The sequence below is a fragment of the Salmo salar genome, chromosome 05 (assembly GCF_965601325.2).
Source record: "Salmo salar chromosome 05, fSalSal1, whole genome shotgun sequence".
Lineage (NCBI taxonomy): Eukaryota > Metazoa > Chordata > Actinopteri > Salmoniformes > Salmonidae > Salmo > Salmo salar.
The window spans coordinates 58,519,932-58,541,524 of NC_138295.1; the positions used below are offsets into that span (position 1 = coordinate 58,519,932).

The window sequence follows — 21,593 nt, forward strand, 5'->3', positions numbered from 1 at the left end:
TTAGTGAGGATGACCCTGTGGGAACCAAAACATGTCTGTTCGTTAATGAACACATTGGGACAGAGAGATCCAACTGACTTTCCAACAGTTGGGATATAACACTTTTTACTCCAGCCTAATCTGCTGCTTAGAGAGGGAAGTATATGCACTTGAGCCTACGGGAGATCTGTTAAGGCTCTTGGACATTGTGTGAAAATGTTCAAATCTCCCCCTGAGTTATATATTCAAGCAATAAGGCCCGAGGGGGTATTGTATATGGCCAGTGTACCAAGGCTAAGGGCTGTTCTTAAGCACAACACCACGTGGAGTGCCTAGATACAGCCCTTAGCCGTGGTACATTGGCAATATACCACAAACCCGAGGTGTCTTATTGCTATTATAAACTGGTTACTAACGTAATTAGAGCAGTAAAAATAAATGTTTTGTCATACCCGTGGTATAAGGTTTGATATACCACAGCTTTCAGCCAATCAGCATTCAGGGCTCAAACCACCCAGTTTATAATTTATGGTATACTATTCAGACTGTTGATGTTAACTGTTGATATACTAAATGTTAGTTCTGTACTTCATTGTTTCATCAAGCACAACGCCATAACTCAGACCAACATGGATGATATTGTCCTACAATGATTGAGGATTAAAGAGCTGTTTCACATTTTTAACAGCATTTAATGAGAGGATGGTCAGTTTGGCTTCCATGGCACGTAGCTACAGCTCCAAAATGAATGTGTTTCATGCCATACTGTCTTGAGTGCCAACAACCTAATCACTGCTAAGATCCCACCGCTCACACCATGTGTCGAACAAAACTTCAAAGTAAGCTCCTTTTGCTATTGGTGAAATCATTTTGCTAGGGTTTCATTTACTCAGGCAAACAGCATATAGGGATAAGCCTTGGGAATGCTCCAGATAGTTTACCCCCTGCCTCTTTTGTGCCCAATACCCCAGACACCCCATTTCAAAAGGCTATTAAATGAACCCAAATCTGATCGGTAGCTAAAGGATGCCCAGACATCCCCTGAATCACAACTACAGTGGCAAGAAAAAGTATGTGAACCCTTTGGAAATACCTGGATTTCTACATAAATTGGTCATAAAATTTGATCTGATCTTCATCTAGGTCACAACAATAGACAAACACAGTCTGCTTAAACTAATAACACACAAAGAATTATGGGTTTTCATGTCTTTATTGACACACGGTGTAAACATTGGCAGTACAGGGTGGGAAAAGTATGTGAACCCTTGGATTTAATAACTAGTTGACCCTCCTTTGACAGCAATAACCTCAACCTAATGTTTTCTGTAGTTGCGGATCAGACCTGCACAATGGTCAGGAGGAATTTTGGACCATTCCTCTTCACAAAACTGTTTCATTACAGCAATATTCTTGGGATGTCTGGTGTGAATTGCTCTCTTGAGGTCATGCAACAGCATCTCAATTGGGTTGAGGTCAGGACTCTGACTGGGCCACTCCAGAAGGCGTATTTTTATCTGTTGAAGCCATTTTGTTGTTGATTTACTTCTGTTTTGGGTCGTTGTCCTGTTGCATCACTCAACTTCTGTTGAGGTTCAATTGGTGGACAGATAGCCTTACATTCTCCTGCAAAATGTGTCTTACCGTAGACTGATGAACATCAAGGCTTTTAGAGATACTTTTGTAACCCTTTCCAGCTTTATGCAAGTTAACAATTCGGTCTTCTGAGCTCTCTTTTGTTCGAGGCATGGTTCACATCAAGCAATGCTTCTTGTGAATAGCAAACAACAATTTTGTGAGTGTTTTTTATAGGGCAAGGCAGCTCTAACCAACATCTCCAATCTCGTCTCATTGATTGGACTCCAGGTTAGCTGACTCCTGACTCCAATTAGCTTTTGGAGAAGTCGTTAGCCTAGGGGTTCACATACTTTTCCCAACCTACTGTGAAAGTTTAAATGATGTATTCAATATACACAAGAAAAATACAATAATTTGTGTGTTATTAGTTTAAGCACACTATCCTCGTCTATTGTTGTGACTTAGATGAAGATCAGATCGAATTTGATGACCAATTTATGCAGAAATCTAGGTAATTCAAAAGGGTTCACATACTTTTTCTTGCCACGGTATATATGATGCATGCGTAGTCTGACAGCAGGGCATTGATCTTGTGTTGATATAGGGGGAAATAAAACTGCCATGTGTGATGTGCTTTGAGGCTTCTGTCGACATGATGACACACTGATTGAAGCCAGTTCCTGCCAGCGAGATCAGCAGCTGAGCGAGGAGATGAGTCCACTAATAGGCTGTCATCTGAGGCATTTGGGTCTGATAATTGCAGGAAATGTTTCAGCCTGTTTCAGCCAGACTAGAGTTCTTCGTCCTCCACAGGGGGGCAATTGGTTCAGGGGTGCAACATGGGTAAACACAAGGCCCCCTCACCCGGATACCACTCAGCCAGAGGCGATCATGTAACACAATCAATTGGCTGTAGATGGAAGGGGTTGGTCTGAGGTGAAGCTGCACATTAGTCTCCTCTTCTTTCTCGGTTGTCCTGTGCTGTCACTAGCATGTGGATAACAGCAGCAGAGCACAACATGGTAACGGATTAGGTTGAGCTGAATGACTCAATGAACAACACTGCTACTAAGCCGCAGATTCTTTACTGTGATGAGGTTTGCTGTGGGGATAAAAGTCAGAGAAAGTTATTGTGTTTACGGCTGCAATGGAGACTTCATTCAGAGTAAAACGTGGAGCTGAAAGGGGAGCTATAGTAGAATAGCTGATGTACTAATCTTTCAGTGCATGAATTGTAAATATGCCGTATGTCTCCGTCGGCGGGTATGAAGGCGCGGTCTGGGTTCTCTATGACATTATTGGTCTCCATCGATCCGTCCACTGCGCCTGCTGGTGTGGGTTAATTCTACGTCCTGGTTGATATTTGTATGGTTTGCTTTTTCCAAATGATCAATAAACTACCGCCCCTAAAATAATCAATTTGCCATCAATTGATATACTGTATAGTGTACACTGTATCCACTTTACCATTTGATGTAAAAAATAAAATAAAAAGCCTAGTTCTTGCCTATTTCATAGTTATTTTAACACTGTCTGTGTTGTGTTCCCAAGGGCCATGGGGGAGATGTATGGGCAGTGACTGTGGCCCAGGTGGCAGCCAGAGTCGGGCTGTGTGGTGTGCCCACGTGGACGGCTGGACCACCCTCCACACCAACTGTGACCAGTCCCAGCGGCCTTCCAACCAGCAGAACTGCTTCCGTGTGTGCGACTGGCACAAGGACCTTTACGACTGGAAACTGGGTGCCTGGAACCAGTGTGTGTCCGTGTCAGCAAGAACCTTTGGGGGCATGCGGCCATACGTATGCAATGGGGGTGAGGAGGGCATTCAGACCCGGGAGGTGGGCTGCATACTAAAGTCAGACGAGTCTCTCGGAGACGACACCATCTGTGAGTACTTTGAGCCCAAGCCTCGACTAGAACAGGCCTGCCTCATCCCCTGCCCTCAGGACTGTGTAGTGTCTGAATTCACTCCCTGGACATCCTGCTCAAAAACCTGTGGAACCGGCCTAAAGAACCGGGTGCGCAGTGTCCTGGTGCCTCCACTCTTCGGGGGTTCAGCCTGCCCAAACCTAACCGAGTTCCAGACCTGTAAGCCAGGGCCTTGTAAGGGGCCTGAGGGTGTGTACAGCCTCAGGGTGGGGCCCTGGATGCCCTGTTCTCTCCCCATTTCCCGGCCGGTGCGGCAGGCCAAGCATAGAAAGGGTAAAGGGGGGGCCAGGGAGAGGCCTGGGGTCAAAGACCCTGATACTAGGGAGTTGATCCAGAAGAAACGGACCAGGAACCGGCTCAACAGGCAGGAGAGCCCCTTCTGGGACATCCAGGTGGGATACCAGAGTCGCACGGTGTCCTGTGCACACAGGAACGGGAGCACGGTGGGACTCAGGTAAGTGGCTCAGCGTCAGTATTTCAGGGTCTGGGGTAATACTGGTGCCTTTGTCTGTGTCTGTGTGCTGGTTGTCCTTTAAAATGGTACTTTTAGTCTAAATGGGCAAACCATGATATTTCATTGGTCATTGGAAACCATGCGTTTTTGTCCTTTCAGAACTGTAATTCATCATAGTGAGTTATCTCTTGGCTTGTCCTTAAATAAAACTCAATTTTAAAATAGGCACAAACCTGCCACATGTCTAAACAGGCCTTCGTAAGGGGTTGTTTTTTATCTTCTTCAGAACTGTAAGCACAGTATTATGTTGTGATGTGATGTACTGTACTGATATACAGTGGATGACAGGTAGGGTAATGGTTATTTGTCTCTGCTTTGCTGTCAAAGCAATGGAGCACTCCCACTTTCTGGTGTCTACTTTCAACGGTGGAGATGACAACTCTATATTCACTGGTGCTCATTCCGTGACAGGGATTGAATCTTAGCCAGTACTTTGTAAAGCACTTTGAAAAGTCTTCTGTGATCTTTGACTGTAAAAGAGCAGGATGAGTTTCACAATGTACATCATTGTGTTGGTAATGTTACATGTGCAGGTGAGGAAAGATAAAAGCATTTCAAATCAAAAAGCTTGATTACTAACAGTAATTTCAGTTCAACTTTTTTTAAAAGTACAGTTATTTTGCTTTTGACCAAATACTTTTTATGATAATCTTTCACATTAGGAGTATGGTTCAGGTTATCAATGATTCAGGTTCTTCAAATGCTATATCTTATATACAATATACAGTAGACAAGACTGCATGCGTACCCTTCAAGTAAACTGACATTTCCTTGGGCCCTGTCTTGGCTTGAGGCAAGTCCCTAACCCTGTCTTGCCTTGAAGCTCTTTCTTTTGCATTGAATGATGTCTTTGTTTTATGCTGAGTGACAATAACTTCAAATGTCAGCACGGTATCTCTCATCTTAGAATCCATGAGGTCTTTCATCTCTAGCAAGGAGAGCTACAGTCTCCGTTATATAGCCTTATATCCACATTATGTATGTGTTACATGCCACAGATGTGATCAATTATGTACTAAATCTATTAATTAATGCGCTGTTGGTGCCAACTTCTCAGCAGTGGCTGGGATCAAATATTTCAAAAGAACCGTGAAAACAAATCTTATGCCCTTAGGAAGGTAAATACTAATCTTTGACTTGTTTATTTCTGGTTCTGAAATATTCATCGTTGTTTTTGGCACTTCAGAAAAGTGGGACAAACTTCCCAGCAAACCCAAATTGTTTCTGTGAAAGTTCCCAGAACATTCGTTTGGTTGCGGCAATGTTCTCATAACACAAAAACTGTCCAGTTGCGATGATGATTATACAATGTTTGTATAAAACATTTGCCTGATGTTGCAAGAACGTTCCCAGAACGTTGTGGCAGTATGTTCTAAAAACATTACTGGTACATTGTGTTATTACATTACCTGGAAACCTAATGAGAACATTTGGGGGAATGTTCTGTGGTGGTTGTTACAGATGTTGTGCACAACATTTTCGTGAATGTTAAGAAAACATTCCAAGAATATTTCCTTTAAAACATTTTCTGAATAAAATAGACATTTTGTTATCAAAAACATTCTAAGTATGTTTTTGAGATGTCATCATCCTAATGTTATATAAAACCCAACTAGAACTTAATGAGAATCTTAGCTAATGTTCTGGGAATGTTCCCGGTTTACTGGGTTCTCTCTGAAGCAATATCCAACGAATCTAGGCAGTCGTCCTCTGAACATCTTGCTGACTTCATTTCCCATTTTGTTTGATGTACATCTGTCTTCGTTGGGCCACAGCTTTCTCTTGACTCATTAGACTTTGTTTTAGTCTGGTTGTAGAATAGTGGCAGGCTTTACATGTAATCATATGAAATCAGCATGCATGTGTAGGCTATTTACTGTAGGTTCCAACTTGCATGGTGGCCTCTGAGGTTTCCGTTTACCACCAGAAGCACTTCTAGAAAGTATCCCTTTACATCTCTTAGTTCAAATTTAAGTCTCCCATATGCTACCATGCTTATGTTTCTCTTTACTGGCCTCACTGGCCTTCCAAACATTCCACTCTGTTTTCTAAACTGTGTTTTCATCAAGGCGCTAAAAAAGATGGTTAAAAGATTTCTCCCAGGGTTTCACATTCCCTGACCCACACAGTGTTGTTGGCTTCAATTGTACCACATGTTTCTTAGCCAAAGCCTCGTGTAATGAGCATGTTTGTGTTCAATGTGGATATTCTACAGAAACCAAACTCTTTTTTGTGGAATTTCATGGAATTTCTTGTTGTTAGTTGTATAACCTTTAGTGGTTTTAAAATGAGAGTTTGAGTGTTTTTGAAATAATATTACGCCCTTATTTCAAGTGAAATTGTTTGTCTGTCCCCGATCTGTCTGAAGGAGATAAAAAATAAAATATGACTACTTTCAAGACTTCAAAACCCCCACAACAATGCAGAATATAATAAAAAGTTGACACAACCAAAACTTCAAATACTGAAAGAGATCGACTTGCCGTGAAAAGGGTCAATGGATGCTTTAAGGCTTTTTAAGCATGTGTGAAGTTTCATCTGAGTCAGGAAGCGAGCCATTATCCTCACTGAGTCACAAAACCTTTGTTTTAATTCCTGAATGTTTTTCACTGAGAACGAACTCTAACTGCGTGCCTTGTTGGCAGCACAACAAATCTTTGTCGTGACGTCACACCTGCAGGCCCACCACATCAAACAATTCATAGGTATCTTAATCTGTGGAGACAGAGGGGTTAAAAACACAACTCAGACTCTTTTTCAAGCGTTTTTCAAACCAGTTGCACTCGTTTCTAGCAGAAGTGTGAGAAGCTAGAGGTGAAGTGTGGCATCGGCGTAGTCTAAATTAGAGGGTTCTAAATGAAGCAGAGCTGTAATTAGCAGTAAAAGATCGTCAGCTGCAGCGCCTCAGGGGAAAGACGATGCACACTGCGGTGCAAGGAACAGAAAATAGTCGGATTTAATTCCTAATCATTTGAAGGAGCTTAAAGAGGCAGCGTTTATTCATTAGCTCTAATTGCAAGTTGAATGATTACAGAGTGATTGCTTTTGGTGATTGATCAGTTGTGGTTACTATTCTGATGCTTTTGAGGCACAACCCTTCAGACTTTATGTATTGTATTGTATTACATGTACAAAACCCCTCGTCTCATGGTCCTTTGAGACGGATTTGAACCAGCAACCAATTCACTACCTAAATGTGGGGCTTGCCAGCTTTTTTTCTGCATTGTTTATTAAGGGGTGATGATTCTGAATGAAGGGTTGAGTACTAGGGTTCAATGCCAGTCAGTTCCCTAAGGACTCTTGAATACAGCTTATTGCAATATGCTTAGTATAATGTACATTACTGTTCAAAAGTTTGGGGTCACATAGAAATGTCCTTGTTTTTGAAAGAAAAGCACATTTTTTGTCCATTAAAATAACATCAAATTGATCAGATACAGTGTAGACATTGTTAATGTTGTAAATGACTATTGTAGCTGTTCCAATGGCACGTTGTGTTAGCTAATCCAAGTGTATCATTTTAGAAGGCTTTTTAAAAGGCTAATTGATCATTAGAAAACCCTTTTGCAATTATGTTAGCACAGCTGAAACTGTTGTTCTGATTAAAGAAGTAATAAAACTGGCCTTCTGTAGACTAGTTGAGTATCTGGAGCATCAGCATTTGTGGGTTCAATTACAGGCTCAAAATGACCAGAAACAAAGAACTTTCTTCTTAAACTCGTCAGTCTATTCTTGTTATGAGAATTGAAGGCTATTCCATGCGAGAAATTTCCAAGAAACTGAAGATCTCGTACAACGTTGTCTACTACTCCCTTCACAGAACAGCGCAAACTGGCCCTTACCAGAATAGAAAGAGGAGTGGGAGGCCCCGGTGCACAACTGAGCAAGAGGACAAGTACATTAGAGTGTCTAGTTTGAGAAACAGATGCCTCACAAGTCCTCAACTGGCAGCTTCATTAAATAGTACCCACAAAACACCAGTCTCAACGTCAACACTGAAGAGGTGACTCAGAGGTGACTATTGCTTCTTTAATCAGAGCAACAGTTTTCAGCTGTGCTAACATCATTTCAAAAGGGTTTTCTAATGATCAATTAGCCTTTTAAAATGATACACTTGGATTAGCTAACACAATGTGCCATTGGAACACAGGAGTGATGGTTGCTGATAATGGGCCTCTGTACACCTATGTTGATATTCCATTCAAAATCAGCGATTTCCAGCTACAATAGTCATTTATAACATTAACAATGTCTACACTGTGTTTCTGATCAATTTGATGTTATTTTAATGGACAAAAAATGTGCTCGTCTTTCAAAAACAAGGACATTTCTAAGTGACCCCAAACTTTTGAATGGTAGTGTAGATTCTACTATAGTACAAGTATTAATACATTATAGTACATGATAGTATTAGTATCATGTACTTACATCCAGCTCATTGATGAATGACCCCTGGCTTCCCATTGTCTTCCGATAGGTAGTGGTGTCAATCCTACACAACCATCTATCTGACGTAAGACAATGTTCCTTGATGAGTGATACACTGCAATAGACAGGACAAAAAACAACATTCCACAAATTCAACCAACATACGCCAAATTCTACCTCAAAATGGACCTCAACTGACTTCGAAACCCACTGACCCCTTGTTCTAGGACCACCAACACACACAGGGCTCCCTCAGCACCAGCTTTCACATCCACTGTCGCAAATTGCATTCAGATCACAGACAGATCTCAGATTACTGACCTTGCCACTTCTGCTCTCGCCTTACCTCTGTGTTCCAGTCTGTGTCTGCCCTGGGACCTCCCTCTGACGGTCCAGTCCTGCATCCTCGCTAAGGACTGTAAACTGAGCGAGTGGGCAGACTGGGGCCCCTGCTCCAAGGCCTGTCTAGACCCAGACCCTGAGTCCTCCAGGGGCCAACGCTCCAGGACCAGACGAGTGCACCAGTTCTCCGTGGGGGAGGGGGAGGACTGCCCACCGCTGGAGGAGACAGAGCCATGTGACCCCCAGGGGGATGGAGTACTGCCCTGCGCCACGTGAGTGTCACTTAGTGTCATGAGGATGTGTGGCTGTATGTGTGGAAGTTATAGTTTTACACTAAATATATGATAAGAAATATACAGAACATTTATGGAAGGCCTAGAGCTTGAACGTGGGTGAAGGCAATGTTGTATTAGTGGAATTTAAAATAATAAAATGTCATGTCCAAATGTAATGTATTACACAGTGGTATCAGTGTGTCGAAAGATACTACCGTACATAGTTCAGGAACCTGACAGGCCTCCAGGAAGTTTTCAACAAATTGGAACCACTTAGTGCACTAACTTTCCGAAGTCTACTGGATTCTCACTGACAGAGGTGATACATTCCTCCTGTTGATTTCCCATTAGCTACTTCAACTAGCTAATTTGCTCTCCTGGGTGGCCCGTAGGAGTTGGTTTGTATGGGCCTGTGTGTGTGTGTGGTGGAGGAGAGAACATATGGAGAAAGATTGGTGTGTTTGAGCTTTTGCCAGACACAGACTCAAATGGAGTCTCTGACAATATTGTCTCTCCTGTAACCTGCCACGCAAACACACACACGCACAGATTGGCCTCATTGACATCGTATCCCGTCTTTACACAATCATTCCAATAACACTTGAGCTTTCCTGTTCCGATTCTGCAAAATACTTCAAAACCACACCATCTATAAAACTATCAGTCGTGACATAGCCTTTAAAATTGATTATTTCTAGGACTAAAATGTATCTTTTTGTATTACTCGTGTGTTACATGGATTGGAAGCAATTAGCCAAACACGGAGCTGATAGCAATTGAAGTTGTAGTGGAACGATAAGGATTAGTGTAATTCAAGTTTGGCAGCTGCAGCCTCAGATGCAGGTAGAACAGATCAACACACAATTGACAAATGTGTTTTTATAGCACAGACAGGTCAGGGATTTGATTAGCTAAAGAAACCTCCGTCAGATTTTAAATGTGTTTTGACAGCATAACACCCACACACCCATCTCTGTCACTGTCACAGTTACACCTGGAGGACTACAGAGTGGAGCGACTGTAGAGTGGACTCATTGCTAAGCCAACAGGACCGTCGGCGTAGCAACCAGACCGGCCTGTGTGGGGGAGGGCTCCAGAATCGAGAGGTGTACTGTGTCCAGGCCAACGCCGAACTACTGACCTACCTCAACAACCTCAAAGACAAAGATGGTAATGAGGCTTTTCTATATATAGCACTTTTTTTTATAACAAAGTCTTTCCTATATATAAGGGACAGACCAAAATGTACTGGGGGGGAGGGGGCTGGTCCAACTCAAGGTGTCGTAAAAAAATATGCACCCCCTTCCCCAAGGTAAAAAATATTTTCATATGACCCACCCCTTGTACATTAAAATAAATGGAACACCCTCCCCTATCGTAGAATGAGCTAAAAATCATGTTTACGACCCTGTGTTTATAAACATGGATATCGACTTCTGCATACTTTTGTTTCACAGTCGATGGGCCAAAAGGTTCGGGGTTTGCCGACCACCCCGGACGAGCCATATTTATAATTATATAAAACATATGCAAAGAGTTTTCCACTGACAGCTTTCTGTGCCAGTGCACTGCCACAACCAGTAAACAAAGCATACCGACTTCTGGCACTTCGATATCATGGTTTGTGTTTTCAACACCGCAATAAATAGACTATGTCAATCTCCACAAACAGAAAATACTTCCCTCCCTACCTTGTAGTTCTACCCAGTAAAGAAGACTTGACAATCTCTGAATGACATTCAACTTTTTGGTGTTTTGTAACAGATGAGTCTTTCCATTCATCAATTGGTTGCTGCACAGTTTGAATTGATAGATTGATTTTATTTGTCAGTAAAAAAACAAAAAAAAAACATATATACACACAGATTTTTTAAATAAGTCTGGGACTTATTTCCACTGTGGTCCCTATTTTCTACAAATACAATTACAGAGATACAGACACATTGCAGAGATAGAGATGTATTACAGAGATACAGACACATTACAGAGATAGAGATGTATTACAGAGATACAGACACATTACAGAGATAGAGATGTATTACAGAGATACAGACACATTACAGAGATAGAGATGTATTACAGAGATACAGACACATTACAGAGATAGAGATGTATTACAGAGATACAGACACATTACAGAGATAGAGATGTATTACAGAGATACAGACACATTACAGAGATAGAGATGTATTACAGAGATACAGACACATTACAGAGATAGAGATGTATTACAGAGATACAGACACATTGCAGAGATAGAGATGTATTACAGAGATACAGACACATTGCAGAGATAGAGATGTATTACAGAGATACAGACACATTACAGAGATAGAGATGTATTACAGAGATACAGACACATTACAGAGATAGAGATGTATTACAGAGATACAGACACATTACAGAGATAGAGATGTATTACAGAGATACAGACACATTACAGAGATAGAGATGTATTACAGAGATACAGACACATTACAGAGATAGAGATGTATTACAGAGATACAGACACATTACAGAGATAGAGATGTATTACAGAGATACAGACACATTACAGAGATAGAGATGTATTACAGAGATACAGACACATTACAGAGATAGAGATGTATTACAGAGATACAGACACATTACAGAGATAGAGATGTATTACAGAGATACAGACACATTACAGAGATAGAGATGTATTACAGAGATACAGACACATTACAGAGATAGAGATGTATTACAGAGATACAGGCACATTACAGAGATACAGACACATTACAGAGATAGAGACGCATTACAGAGATACAGACACATTACAGAGATACAGACACATTACAGAGATAGAGATGTATTACAGAGATACAGACACATTACAGAGATAGAGATGTATTACAGAGATACAGACACATTACAGAGATAGAGATGTATTACAGAGATACAGACACATTACAGAGATAGAGATGTATTACAGAGATACAGACAAATTACAGAGATAAAGATGAAAAAATACCCAACCTCCAGATGAGTATGAGGGGGCAGTTTAAGTCCAATTCTTACCAGCTTGTTTGGCTAGTAGCGTATTCTTTCGATGTTTAGGGCTGCTGGTGAACCATGAGGTGCAGGCATAATCAAAGTGACACAGGACTAGCACACTAGCTAGGCTTCCATCCAATTGGCGACAGATTTTTTGTGCAATATTCTAAAATCTTCATAAAAAGAATATGCCATCTCAGAGTTTTCTTTAGGAAACAAGGGAAGGGAAGATCTTAATTTACTGGACATTTAAGACATTTTACAAGGCATCCATATGCATCCAGCTCCATCAATAAACAAGAGATATTGGCCCAATGAGCCACATTTACGTGTCCTTAAACAGCCTATAACAAATTACAAAAACACTATTCCTTGTGTTTTGATGTGTATCATATGCGAACTTTATAACCTATTTTTTTTTATTGGTTTTTAGGCTACTTTGCTAAAACATTAATTGTCCACCTCACGGTTCAGCTGTCAGACATTTGAGCACTGCATGCATAAGGCCTATGGGCTTAGGTGTCCACTGTACGATATTAACATTTGAATAAATACATATAGCCTATATAAAGGAAGAGAAGCTTAGACCTAACCCTAGAGCGATAGAGAGAGATATGCCTGTGACATGCTACAACACCGACCTGCATTTCTTTATGTGAGACGGCTACTGCGTCTGTTATACAGATATAGAGTGCAGAAGGATGGTAATTTGTTCATTTTCAATCCAAATATTTTGTATAAAGATAAGCATTATATTGTTAGATTATAGAAGTAACTCTGGTAGGTCTGAAATAAGTCTTCCTCGCCTCAAGTTCAACTGTCAGAGTCCGATTGGAGCGCCGGGGCGCATTGCCGTTACATCATAGGCCTGCAGTAGCTAAAGCTAAATAACAGCCACACCATAACAAACCTTCACAAATGTTTCAACATTTTATTAGGATAATGTCAAAAGTAAGTCAAGTCATTATTTTTAGGGAAAATACAAGCAGAAGAGCAAATGTAAATCAGGGAAAAAACCCACTGCCCAATAAAAAACCACACAACCTTCCCCCGTTTTGGACCACCCTCCCCCAAGTAAATTTTGATCTGTCCCTAACACGTTCCTATAACAAGGTCTTTCCTATGTAAAACTGTCCCAATATCAAAAAACGGATGCATATCTGATGGTGTTATGTTCATAAACCTTCCAGCCGTCTCATGTGTAATAATCAACATCAAAGAAGACTTTGCTATAACATGACAAATGTAGTTCCACATCTGATATTGTTGCATGTCTCAAGTCTGTAAAGGTTGTACAAAAGAGTCCCAAATATTTCACAACAACAAAGACTAAATTGTTACAAACTATTTCAGCATCAGAGACACGTCATTGTCTTGTGTCAAACAAATTCAGTAACACATATTGTCATGTACAGTATTCACAGTTCCATACCTTGTGTCCATTCCGACATTTCCTAACAACAACAGTATCTGAATAACGCCATTAAAATCACACTTTGTGCTCTACAATTAGTGTAGCCATTACAGAATTACCATAGCAACTCTTGAACACTGCATACTACAGGGAGAGGCAACAAGGGAAGTGGGGCTGCTTTCATAACATAACCTGGTTTGTGCATCGTCAACTGTCCTGGTGTGACTCTTGAGCCTTAGAAAAGTGAGAACACTCCGGCTTTGACACTCTGACCTGTCAAGCCCAGTTTAAGTCAATGCTGCACTGGTAATTATATTAGCAAGGATTCTAAGGCTAAGCACCACCAGTGGAGATGGTGTGAGAAAAACAATAAGCATTTCCATTACGCGAGAAGCGTAATTAGCTATTATATCAGATGTTCCTGTCGTTGGAACGGTAATTGTTGGTGGAGTGATAATTTTATTCAGCCAATATTTTTAGTGCACAGGAGAAAGTGCTAACTTGAGCTTGAAGGGGGCAATCTGCAGTTCAAACAACAACAAAGTGTTCACCCCACCACTGATTTGGTAAACAGCTGAGGGATGGGGCTGGAGAAATGTAATCACTTTCAAATTCGATGCAAGGACTGACTACCGTAGCTTTAGTTTCTACCATGTTTTGAGGCTATACAGTGTGTTTTTTACAATTACAGTGTTTATAAACAATGAAGTAAAACAAGTTTATATTTTCGGGTTCTCATGGGGTAAACCAGTTCATGAGGCATTTCTAAGTTATATTCTTCAAGGATCAATGTGTATATATCACTCATTTCAAAGTCCAAAAACCTATGTAAAAATCGCATATTGCCTCTTTAAGTATGATGAAGATCTCTCCTGTTGTGACCGACGCACCACAAGACACAAACACGGACACAAACTCTGTGTGTCATATCATACACAGTACACACAGCAGTGACATCTAAAGTGCCTTCAGAAATATATTTACACCCCTTGACATTTTTCACATTTTGTTGGGTTACAAAGTGTGATTAAAATTGATGTAATTGTATTTTTTGTCAGCTATCTCCACAAAATACTCGAATGTCAAAGTGGCAGAAAAATTATATATATTTTTTAAATGTAATGGAATATAAAGCACTAATATGTCTTGATTAGATAATCCTTAGATATTCAACCCCCTGAGTCAATACATTATATAAATACCTTTGGCAGCAAATCCAGCTGTGAGTCTTTCTGAGTAAGTAGCTAAGAGCTTTGCACACCTGGATTGTACAATATTTGTGCATTATTCTTTTAAAAATGATTTACTCTCTGTCAAGTTGGTTGTTGATCAGTGCTAGACAGCCATTTTTAAGTGTTGCCATAGATTTTCAAGCCGATTTAAATCAAAACTGTAACTAGGCCACTCAAGAACATTCAATGTTGTCTTGGTAAGCAACTTCAGTGTATATTTGGCCTTGTGTTTTAGATAGTTGTCCAGCTGGTAGGTGACTTTGTCTCCCAGTGTCTGTTGGACAGCAGACTGAACCAAGTTTTCCTGCAGGTTTTTGCCTGTGTTTAGCGCTATTTCATTTATTTCTATCCCCAACAAAAACTCCCTAGTCTTTGCCAATGCCAAGCATACCCATAACATGATGCAACCACCACCATGCTTGAAAATATGAAGAGTGGTACTCAGTGATGTGTTGTGTTGGATTTGCCTTAAACATAACACTTTGTATTCAGGACAAAAAAAGTTATTACTTTAGTGCCTTATTGGAAACAGGATGCATGTTTTGGAATATTTGTATTCTGTACAGGCTTCCTTCTTTTCACTCTGTAATTTATGTTAGTATTTTGGAGTAACTGCAATGTTGTTGATCCCTCCTCAGTTTTCTCCAATCACAGCTATTAAACTCTTTAAAATCACCATTGGCCTCATGGTGAAATCCCTAAGCGGTTTCCTTCCTCGCCGGCAACTGAGTTTGGAAAGGTGCCTGCATCTTTGTAGTGAATGGGTGTATTGATACATCATCCAAAGTGTAATTAATAACTGCACTATGCTTATTTGCAAAATATTGGAAAACCTCCCTTGTCTTTGTGGTTGAATCTGTGCTTGAAATTCACTGCTCGACTGAGGGACCTTACAGATAATTGTATGTGTGGAGAACAGAGATGAGATAGTCATTCAAAAATCACGTTAAACACTATTATTGCAGTCTATGCAACTTATTATGTGACTTGTTAAGCAAACTTTTACTGCTGAACTGATTTAGGCTTGCCGTGACAAAAGGGTTGGAGACTTATTGCCTCAAGACATTTCAGCTTTTCATTTTGAATTAATATATGAACACTTCTAAAAACATAATTCCACTTTGACATTATGGGGTAGATCAGTGACATAAAATCTCAATTTAATCAATCTTCAATTCAGGCTGTCACACAACAACATTTGGAAAAAGTCAAGGGGTGTGAATACTTTCTGAATAAATGTTTGTCTATACTCTGTCACTACTGTCATACGTCTTTATGTCACTACCGCAATTTGGGCTTCTTTGCATTGACAACACTCTCTCTCTCTTTCTATACTGAAACCACATAATTTCCTCGTGCATGTTGACAAACACGTTGCTTTAGTATGCAGTTAAAGATTGACTGACATTAAAGGAGAATGTACTAACGATTTTGTTGAAGTGTATGTGTATGTTTGTGTTCCCACGTGTGTGTGTGTGTGTGTGTGTGTGTGTGCGTGCGTTGTGTGCGTGCATGTGCATGCGTTCCCGTGTGTGTCTGTCTGAGTGTGTGTGCGTGCGTGCGTGTGTGTGGGAGTTAGAAGGGAGAGTGTTCTTATCTTCCTGGCGCAGGATTCCTCGTCCCCCATCAGGGGGGTAATCTCCCCAGCTGCCACATAGATAGAGGCAGACACAGGCAGACAGTATCTCAATGAAGTCTGCAGCAACCCCCACTGCATGCATAAACTAAATCACCACGCTCTTAGAACACATCCTTAGCACAGGTCCAGGATCATCTTACCCTGCCTAAATCCAAACCTTAACCATTCTAGAGGGGAAAATCCAAAACTGACTGTTGGTCAGTTTCTAGGAGTAACTAGACTGATTTTATTAGAGCACCTTCAATTAAAGATCGACAAGTGTATCCCTGCAGCGCTTCCCATCCTTATTTTTTTTCTACAAGCCTCGTTCTCATATTGGAAAACAGCTAGACTCCTGTAATAGCACTTAACGTATGCCTCAACTTCCAAAACCCTCTCCCTTTCCAGTGACTGTGTTGCTAATAGTTGTATCTCCCTGTTCCTGCAGAGGGTCAGACCTCAAACCAGCAGAAGCCTAGTGTTCCCCCTCTTCTATCCATCAGCTTTGAAGTTACAGGTAGGTGCTTTAGACCAATCTGAACCTCCTCTCTCTGCCTTGTAGACCGCATTCTTCTCCCCCTTGCTGCTTCTGTCTTCTACTTTATCCCTTTTCCTTCCTAATAATGTGTCTCAGTTGCAGTGGGTACTGTACACATGCATTTCTGTTTTGATGGATGATACTATGACGGTGTTTTGATAGGTTGGCCTCTCCGCAGATTTTGCGTCTCAAGTGGTGTAGTTTTCTGAAACAGTAACATGTGGTTTCAACTAAGTTTGAGCATAAACGCTTTCAAGAAGTGGTATGGGAAAAGGACAACAAAGTATTTGCCTGGCACGTCGAGACGAGTTTTTAAGCTTTTGTGGGAATGGCGAAATAACTCAGTGTTGTTTTTCCAAATGGAATATGCAAAGCATCTGTGAGACGTTTTTCCTCCTGTTTTTCTACTCTGGCACACAATAAGCAACACTCACATTAGTTGCACTAGGGGACATTTGCCATTGTAGTTTCATTGCAATGCAGGAAATACAAGCACATTGTATAAGTTGTGTAATGAAGATGCTGGGTTTTTCTTTATCACAAACACCACTAATCTGTTGGTCGACAATTTCTATTCAGAATGGTTTGATGTACTTAGATTTAAATCTGTTCTACACACTAATAATAGAAGGATTATCAGGCTTATCAAATGCAGTATTTGACTATTTGTAAGGGAATAATGCCTTTTGCATATCAATTTCAAAGCTGCGCTTGCTTTCGCTGTACGTTGGGTATAATTATTTTTCAGCTCTCTTGACTTGATAAGACTTGAAGCGCTGAATGGATTGTTGGAGCTGTCAGAGTTAGGGAGAGAGACGTTTGAGGACATCTTGGTCTTCACTTCCAGCTTAGTGAGAAAGTGTGTTTGTGTACAAGTGCAATTGATTGAAAGTGTTGCAACCGTTGATGCAATGTTTGGATCATAGATTGAGTGTCTGTACGTGTATGTGCATATTTACAGGTGTATGTGTCTACATGTGTGCGTACGTGCATTTGTGCATGTGTGTGTGTGTACGTCTGTTTGTGTCCACATGTGTGCCCACGTGCCTCTGCACATTGCATCTGTGCGTGTGTGTGTTCATATGCTGTGGCAGAGGGGTGTCAATTAGACAGTGTAGCCAATGGTAGTGGATTTTGCTTTGGACAATCTGTCAGGTGATCAAGAGCCTTTGTTGCATCAACCAGAACAACCGGCGCTTTGCTGCGTCCCAAAACAGCTTTGATGTGACAGACACATAAAACCACCCACCAAACGTTCCACTCCAACTCCAAACAAACCCATTTATTCAAGTGCATTTAAGAAACATCCAGAAAATGGCGTCTCACAGTCGGCTTCACTTATCCTCCTGCCGAGAAAAACAACCTCTCTTTTGTTCCTTTGCGTGAAGTGAAGTTCCTCTGCGGGAATATACGCATTGTGTGTACAGCTTCTAAATCTGAAGCGTTTACAACAGGGGAATCATAGCACTGGATTATTCTTCATAGAATATGTATGAGAGGAGACACTGCAGCTCTCTCACACCTTCGGTACAGCCTTCATGTGTCTTCAGTGAGAGTGTAAGGCCTTGCTTCATGTTGTTTCAAGTGTTAGATAGCACTGAAAGGTTCATTAGAGTTCATTTATCACCCTGAAATGCTAAAGGTATGCTAACAGTGGGGTGATTATAACAAAGGGAAATTAGAAGGAATATGGCAGCACTTCACACACTGTAGACCTCTACTGTGGGTTTCATGTGCTCTCTTCTGGGACCTTATGTACCGTGCAGGCGTGCTTAAAAGGAAAAGCCAATGTTTTTTTCCCCGTTTGGCATTCTCCTCTGCATTGTCATAACCAAGCACACTAGTAAACATTCTGCATGAAGACAAGTACGGGATGAGATCAAACCGATAAATGGAAAATATACTCAGCCGATTCCAAGAAAATACTTAAATACAGTACTACAGGTGGATCTAATCTAACAGTTCATCTATTTCTCAGTATTTGTCTGGTTATATCGGTATTTTTCAGAATATATCAGTATATTTATGACCATGTTGGTATGTACACTCCCCAAAGTATTTGTTTGGACAGTGAAGCTACAACGTTTAATTTAGCTCTATACTCCAGCATTTTGGATTTGAGATCAAATGTTTCACACAGAATGTCACTTTTTGTTTGAGGGTATTTCCATACATATCTGTTTTACCGTTAAGAAATGTAAAATACTTTATGTATCTAGTCCGCCCATTTGAAGGTGCCAAGTATTTGGACAAATTCACTTATGTGTAGTAAAAAACAAAAAAGCCATATTTCTAGCATGAAATAATTACATCAAGCTTTTGCAGTTTGTTTTGGTTGTGTTTCAGATGATGTTGTGCACAATAGAAATGAATGGTAAATAATGTATCTTTATCTTTAACTCTGCATTGTTGGAAAAGGCCCCGCTATTCTACTGTTAGTCTACACCTGTTGTTTATGAAGCATTTGACAAATCTAATTTTATTTGATTTCATGTGTACCCTGATTACGGATAATCACGAACTATGATGAGTGAGAAAGTTACAGAGGCGTAAATATCATATTCCCCAAAAAAAGCTAATGGTGAGAGGTTAGCATGTCTTGGGGGTATGATATTTGTGCCTTCTGTAACTTTGTCACTCAAATGGGGGGACTACATACATTTCATATGAGGCGACTGTACAGAATGTCACCTTTAATTTGAGGGTATTTTCATTTGTATTTGCCTCATATGAAACATTTTTTATCTCAAATCCAAAATGATGGAGTATAGAGCCAAATTTAATGTTTTTGCTTCACTGTACAAATAAATACATAGGGGTGTGTACATATATTTCTGAATATATCAGTATATTTCTGACTATAATGTAAGTATATTTGAATGTTCCTTATTTCCATGCCCCAAGCATCCCGTCCTGTGGACAGCAAGCTGTGTGGGGGTCCCGTCCCCAACACGTCCCAGCTGTGTCACATCCTCTGTCCCATCGAGTGTGAAGTGTCCCCATGGGGGGCCTGGGGACCCTGCACCTATGAGAACTGTGATGTCCAAGAAGGGAAGAAAGGTGAGTGGATAAGGCTCCGAGTGGGACTATCGTATGTCGATCACACTTTATTTGGATAGTCCCATGTAGATGATCTACGGATGGTCATATTATTAACAAACTCTCTGTTAATAAACAAATGCTTGCTACGGTTAGGGTTAGGGTTAGGGTTAGGTTTAGGGTTAGGATAAGGGTTAAGGTTAGGGCCAGGGTTACTGTCTACTGATAGTGAGTTGAAATGTTGTTGAGAGTTATTGAACAGTTATAAACCATCTACTTGGGACTATCCAAATGAAGTGTTGCCTGTATATCCGCTGCAAGGCCTTAGTGGGTACGGGTTGGAATGTTTCAGGTGACTGTGGCTATATTTGATGTCGTAATGCTAGCATAACGCTTTCAGAACACATATGTGGTATTATGTGTTTTAATATACATTGTATGTTCCTCTTATCAATCTAATGTCAACTGCCATACCACTGACATGTATGTCATATGATTGTTATATGATAAATATTTGCCATCAGGTATGCATGGTGTTATGGAATTTACAGAACATGGCGTTGTTTCAGAAGATTATACAGTAATTATCTGTGCATATATAGTAGTTGGTGTTATTGTAGCCATTGTAAGGTCCTCTTGAATAAACATATTCTGGCATGAAGGTAGTATCTAACATCTGTGGGTGGTCCAACACCCACATGATAATTACACGCTGGCTCTTCACAATGAAATCCTCTCTTTTGTATCAATTTATGGTCAGTATGATCACAGTATCTGGTAAAGTGCCAACAATTAACTGGGCAATTATTTGCTTGCACTTGTACACTAACCCTAATCTTATCATAGTAACATATCCATTTATTCTATTTCGAGAGAACTGTTGAAGAGATCAATTCCAAAGGAGGACAATTAGGCATATTATGTATTTTTTCAGAATTATTATATATTTTTTCATATGGTTTTATGTATTTTTCATGATATATTTTTCATATTAAATGGAATAATGTGTATTTTTCTTTCGACAGGTTTTAAACTGAGGAAACGGGAGATCAGCAATGAGCCAACAGGTGGACCAGGGAACTGTCCTCACCTGGTGGAGGCTGTCCCATGTGACGAACCCAGCTGCTGGGACTGGCGCCTGGTCAGCCTGGATGAGTGTATCCCCGACGGGGAGCTGCCGTGTGGCCCCGGGACACAGATACCTCAGGTCCAGTGTGTCAACAGCACTGGTGAGGAAAATCATAGTAATAACCAATTATCGGAAAAAGATTATTTCAATTGGATTTTTCCCTCGTTAATTCCATTAAACTTAGTCTCCATAATCGTTGCTGTGTGATTGTAGATAAAGCTCTGTGATTGCAGTCTATAGGTTTATTGATTCGGTTAATGCTCATTATAGTCCTTTATTTTTAGTTTGCATGACTAATTAATGTAGAACACTGCCAACAGGCAAAACTGATTGAAATGACGTCGTTAAGAAGTTATTTCAACCAGTATTGCCTGCTAAGCAAGCATAGTACAACAAAACTGTACTATAGTATTCTGACTTACTATTATGCTCAGAATCCACCACATTGTTAGCTCAGCTCCCTGATACCCCCCCCCCCCCCCCCCCCCCCCCAAAGAGTAGCCCACCACTTCCAGATTAACTATTTACATCTGTGATGAGTAAAGGTATCCGCATGCTTC

At 40.6% G+C, this 21,593-nt stretch overlaps 1 protein-coding gene across 1 annotated transcript in view; it reads left to right on the forward strand.

Annotated features, from left to right (window-relative positions):
• LOC106605193 (thrombospondin type-1 domain-containing protein 7A) overlaps window positions 1–21,593 on the forward strand; it is a 99,298-nt gene that overhangs the window by 35,044 nt on the left and 42,661 nt on the right. The window contains exons 2-7 of the mRNA XM_082975307.1: window positions 3,109–3,940; window positions 8,788–9,042; window positions 10,034–10,215; window positions 16,776–16,844; window positions 19,770–19,925; window positions 20,930–21,133. Of these exons, the coding sequence (XP_082831433.1) occupies window positions 3,109–3,940; window positions 8,788–9,042; window positions 10,034–10,215; window positions 16,776–16,844; window positions 19,770–19,925; window positions 20,930–21,133 (1,698 nt within the window). The remainder of the gene's footprint in view (window positions 1–3,108; window positions 3,941–8,787; window positions 9,043–10,033; window positions 10,216–16,775; window positions 16,845–19,769; window positions 19,926–20,929; window positions 21,134–21,593) is intronic.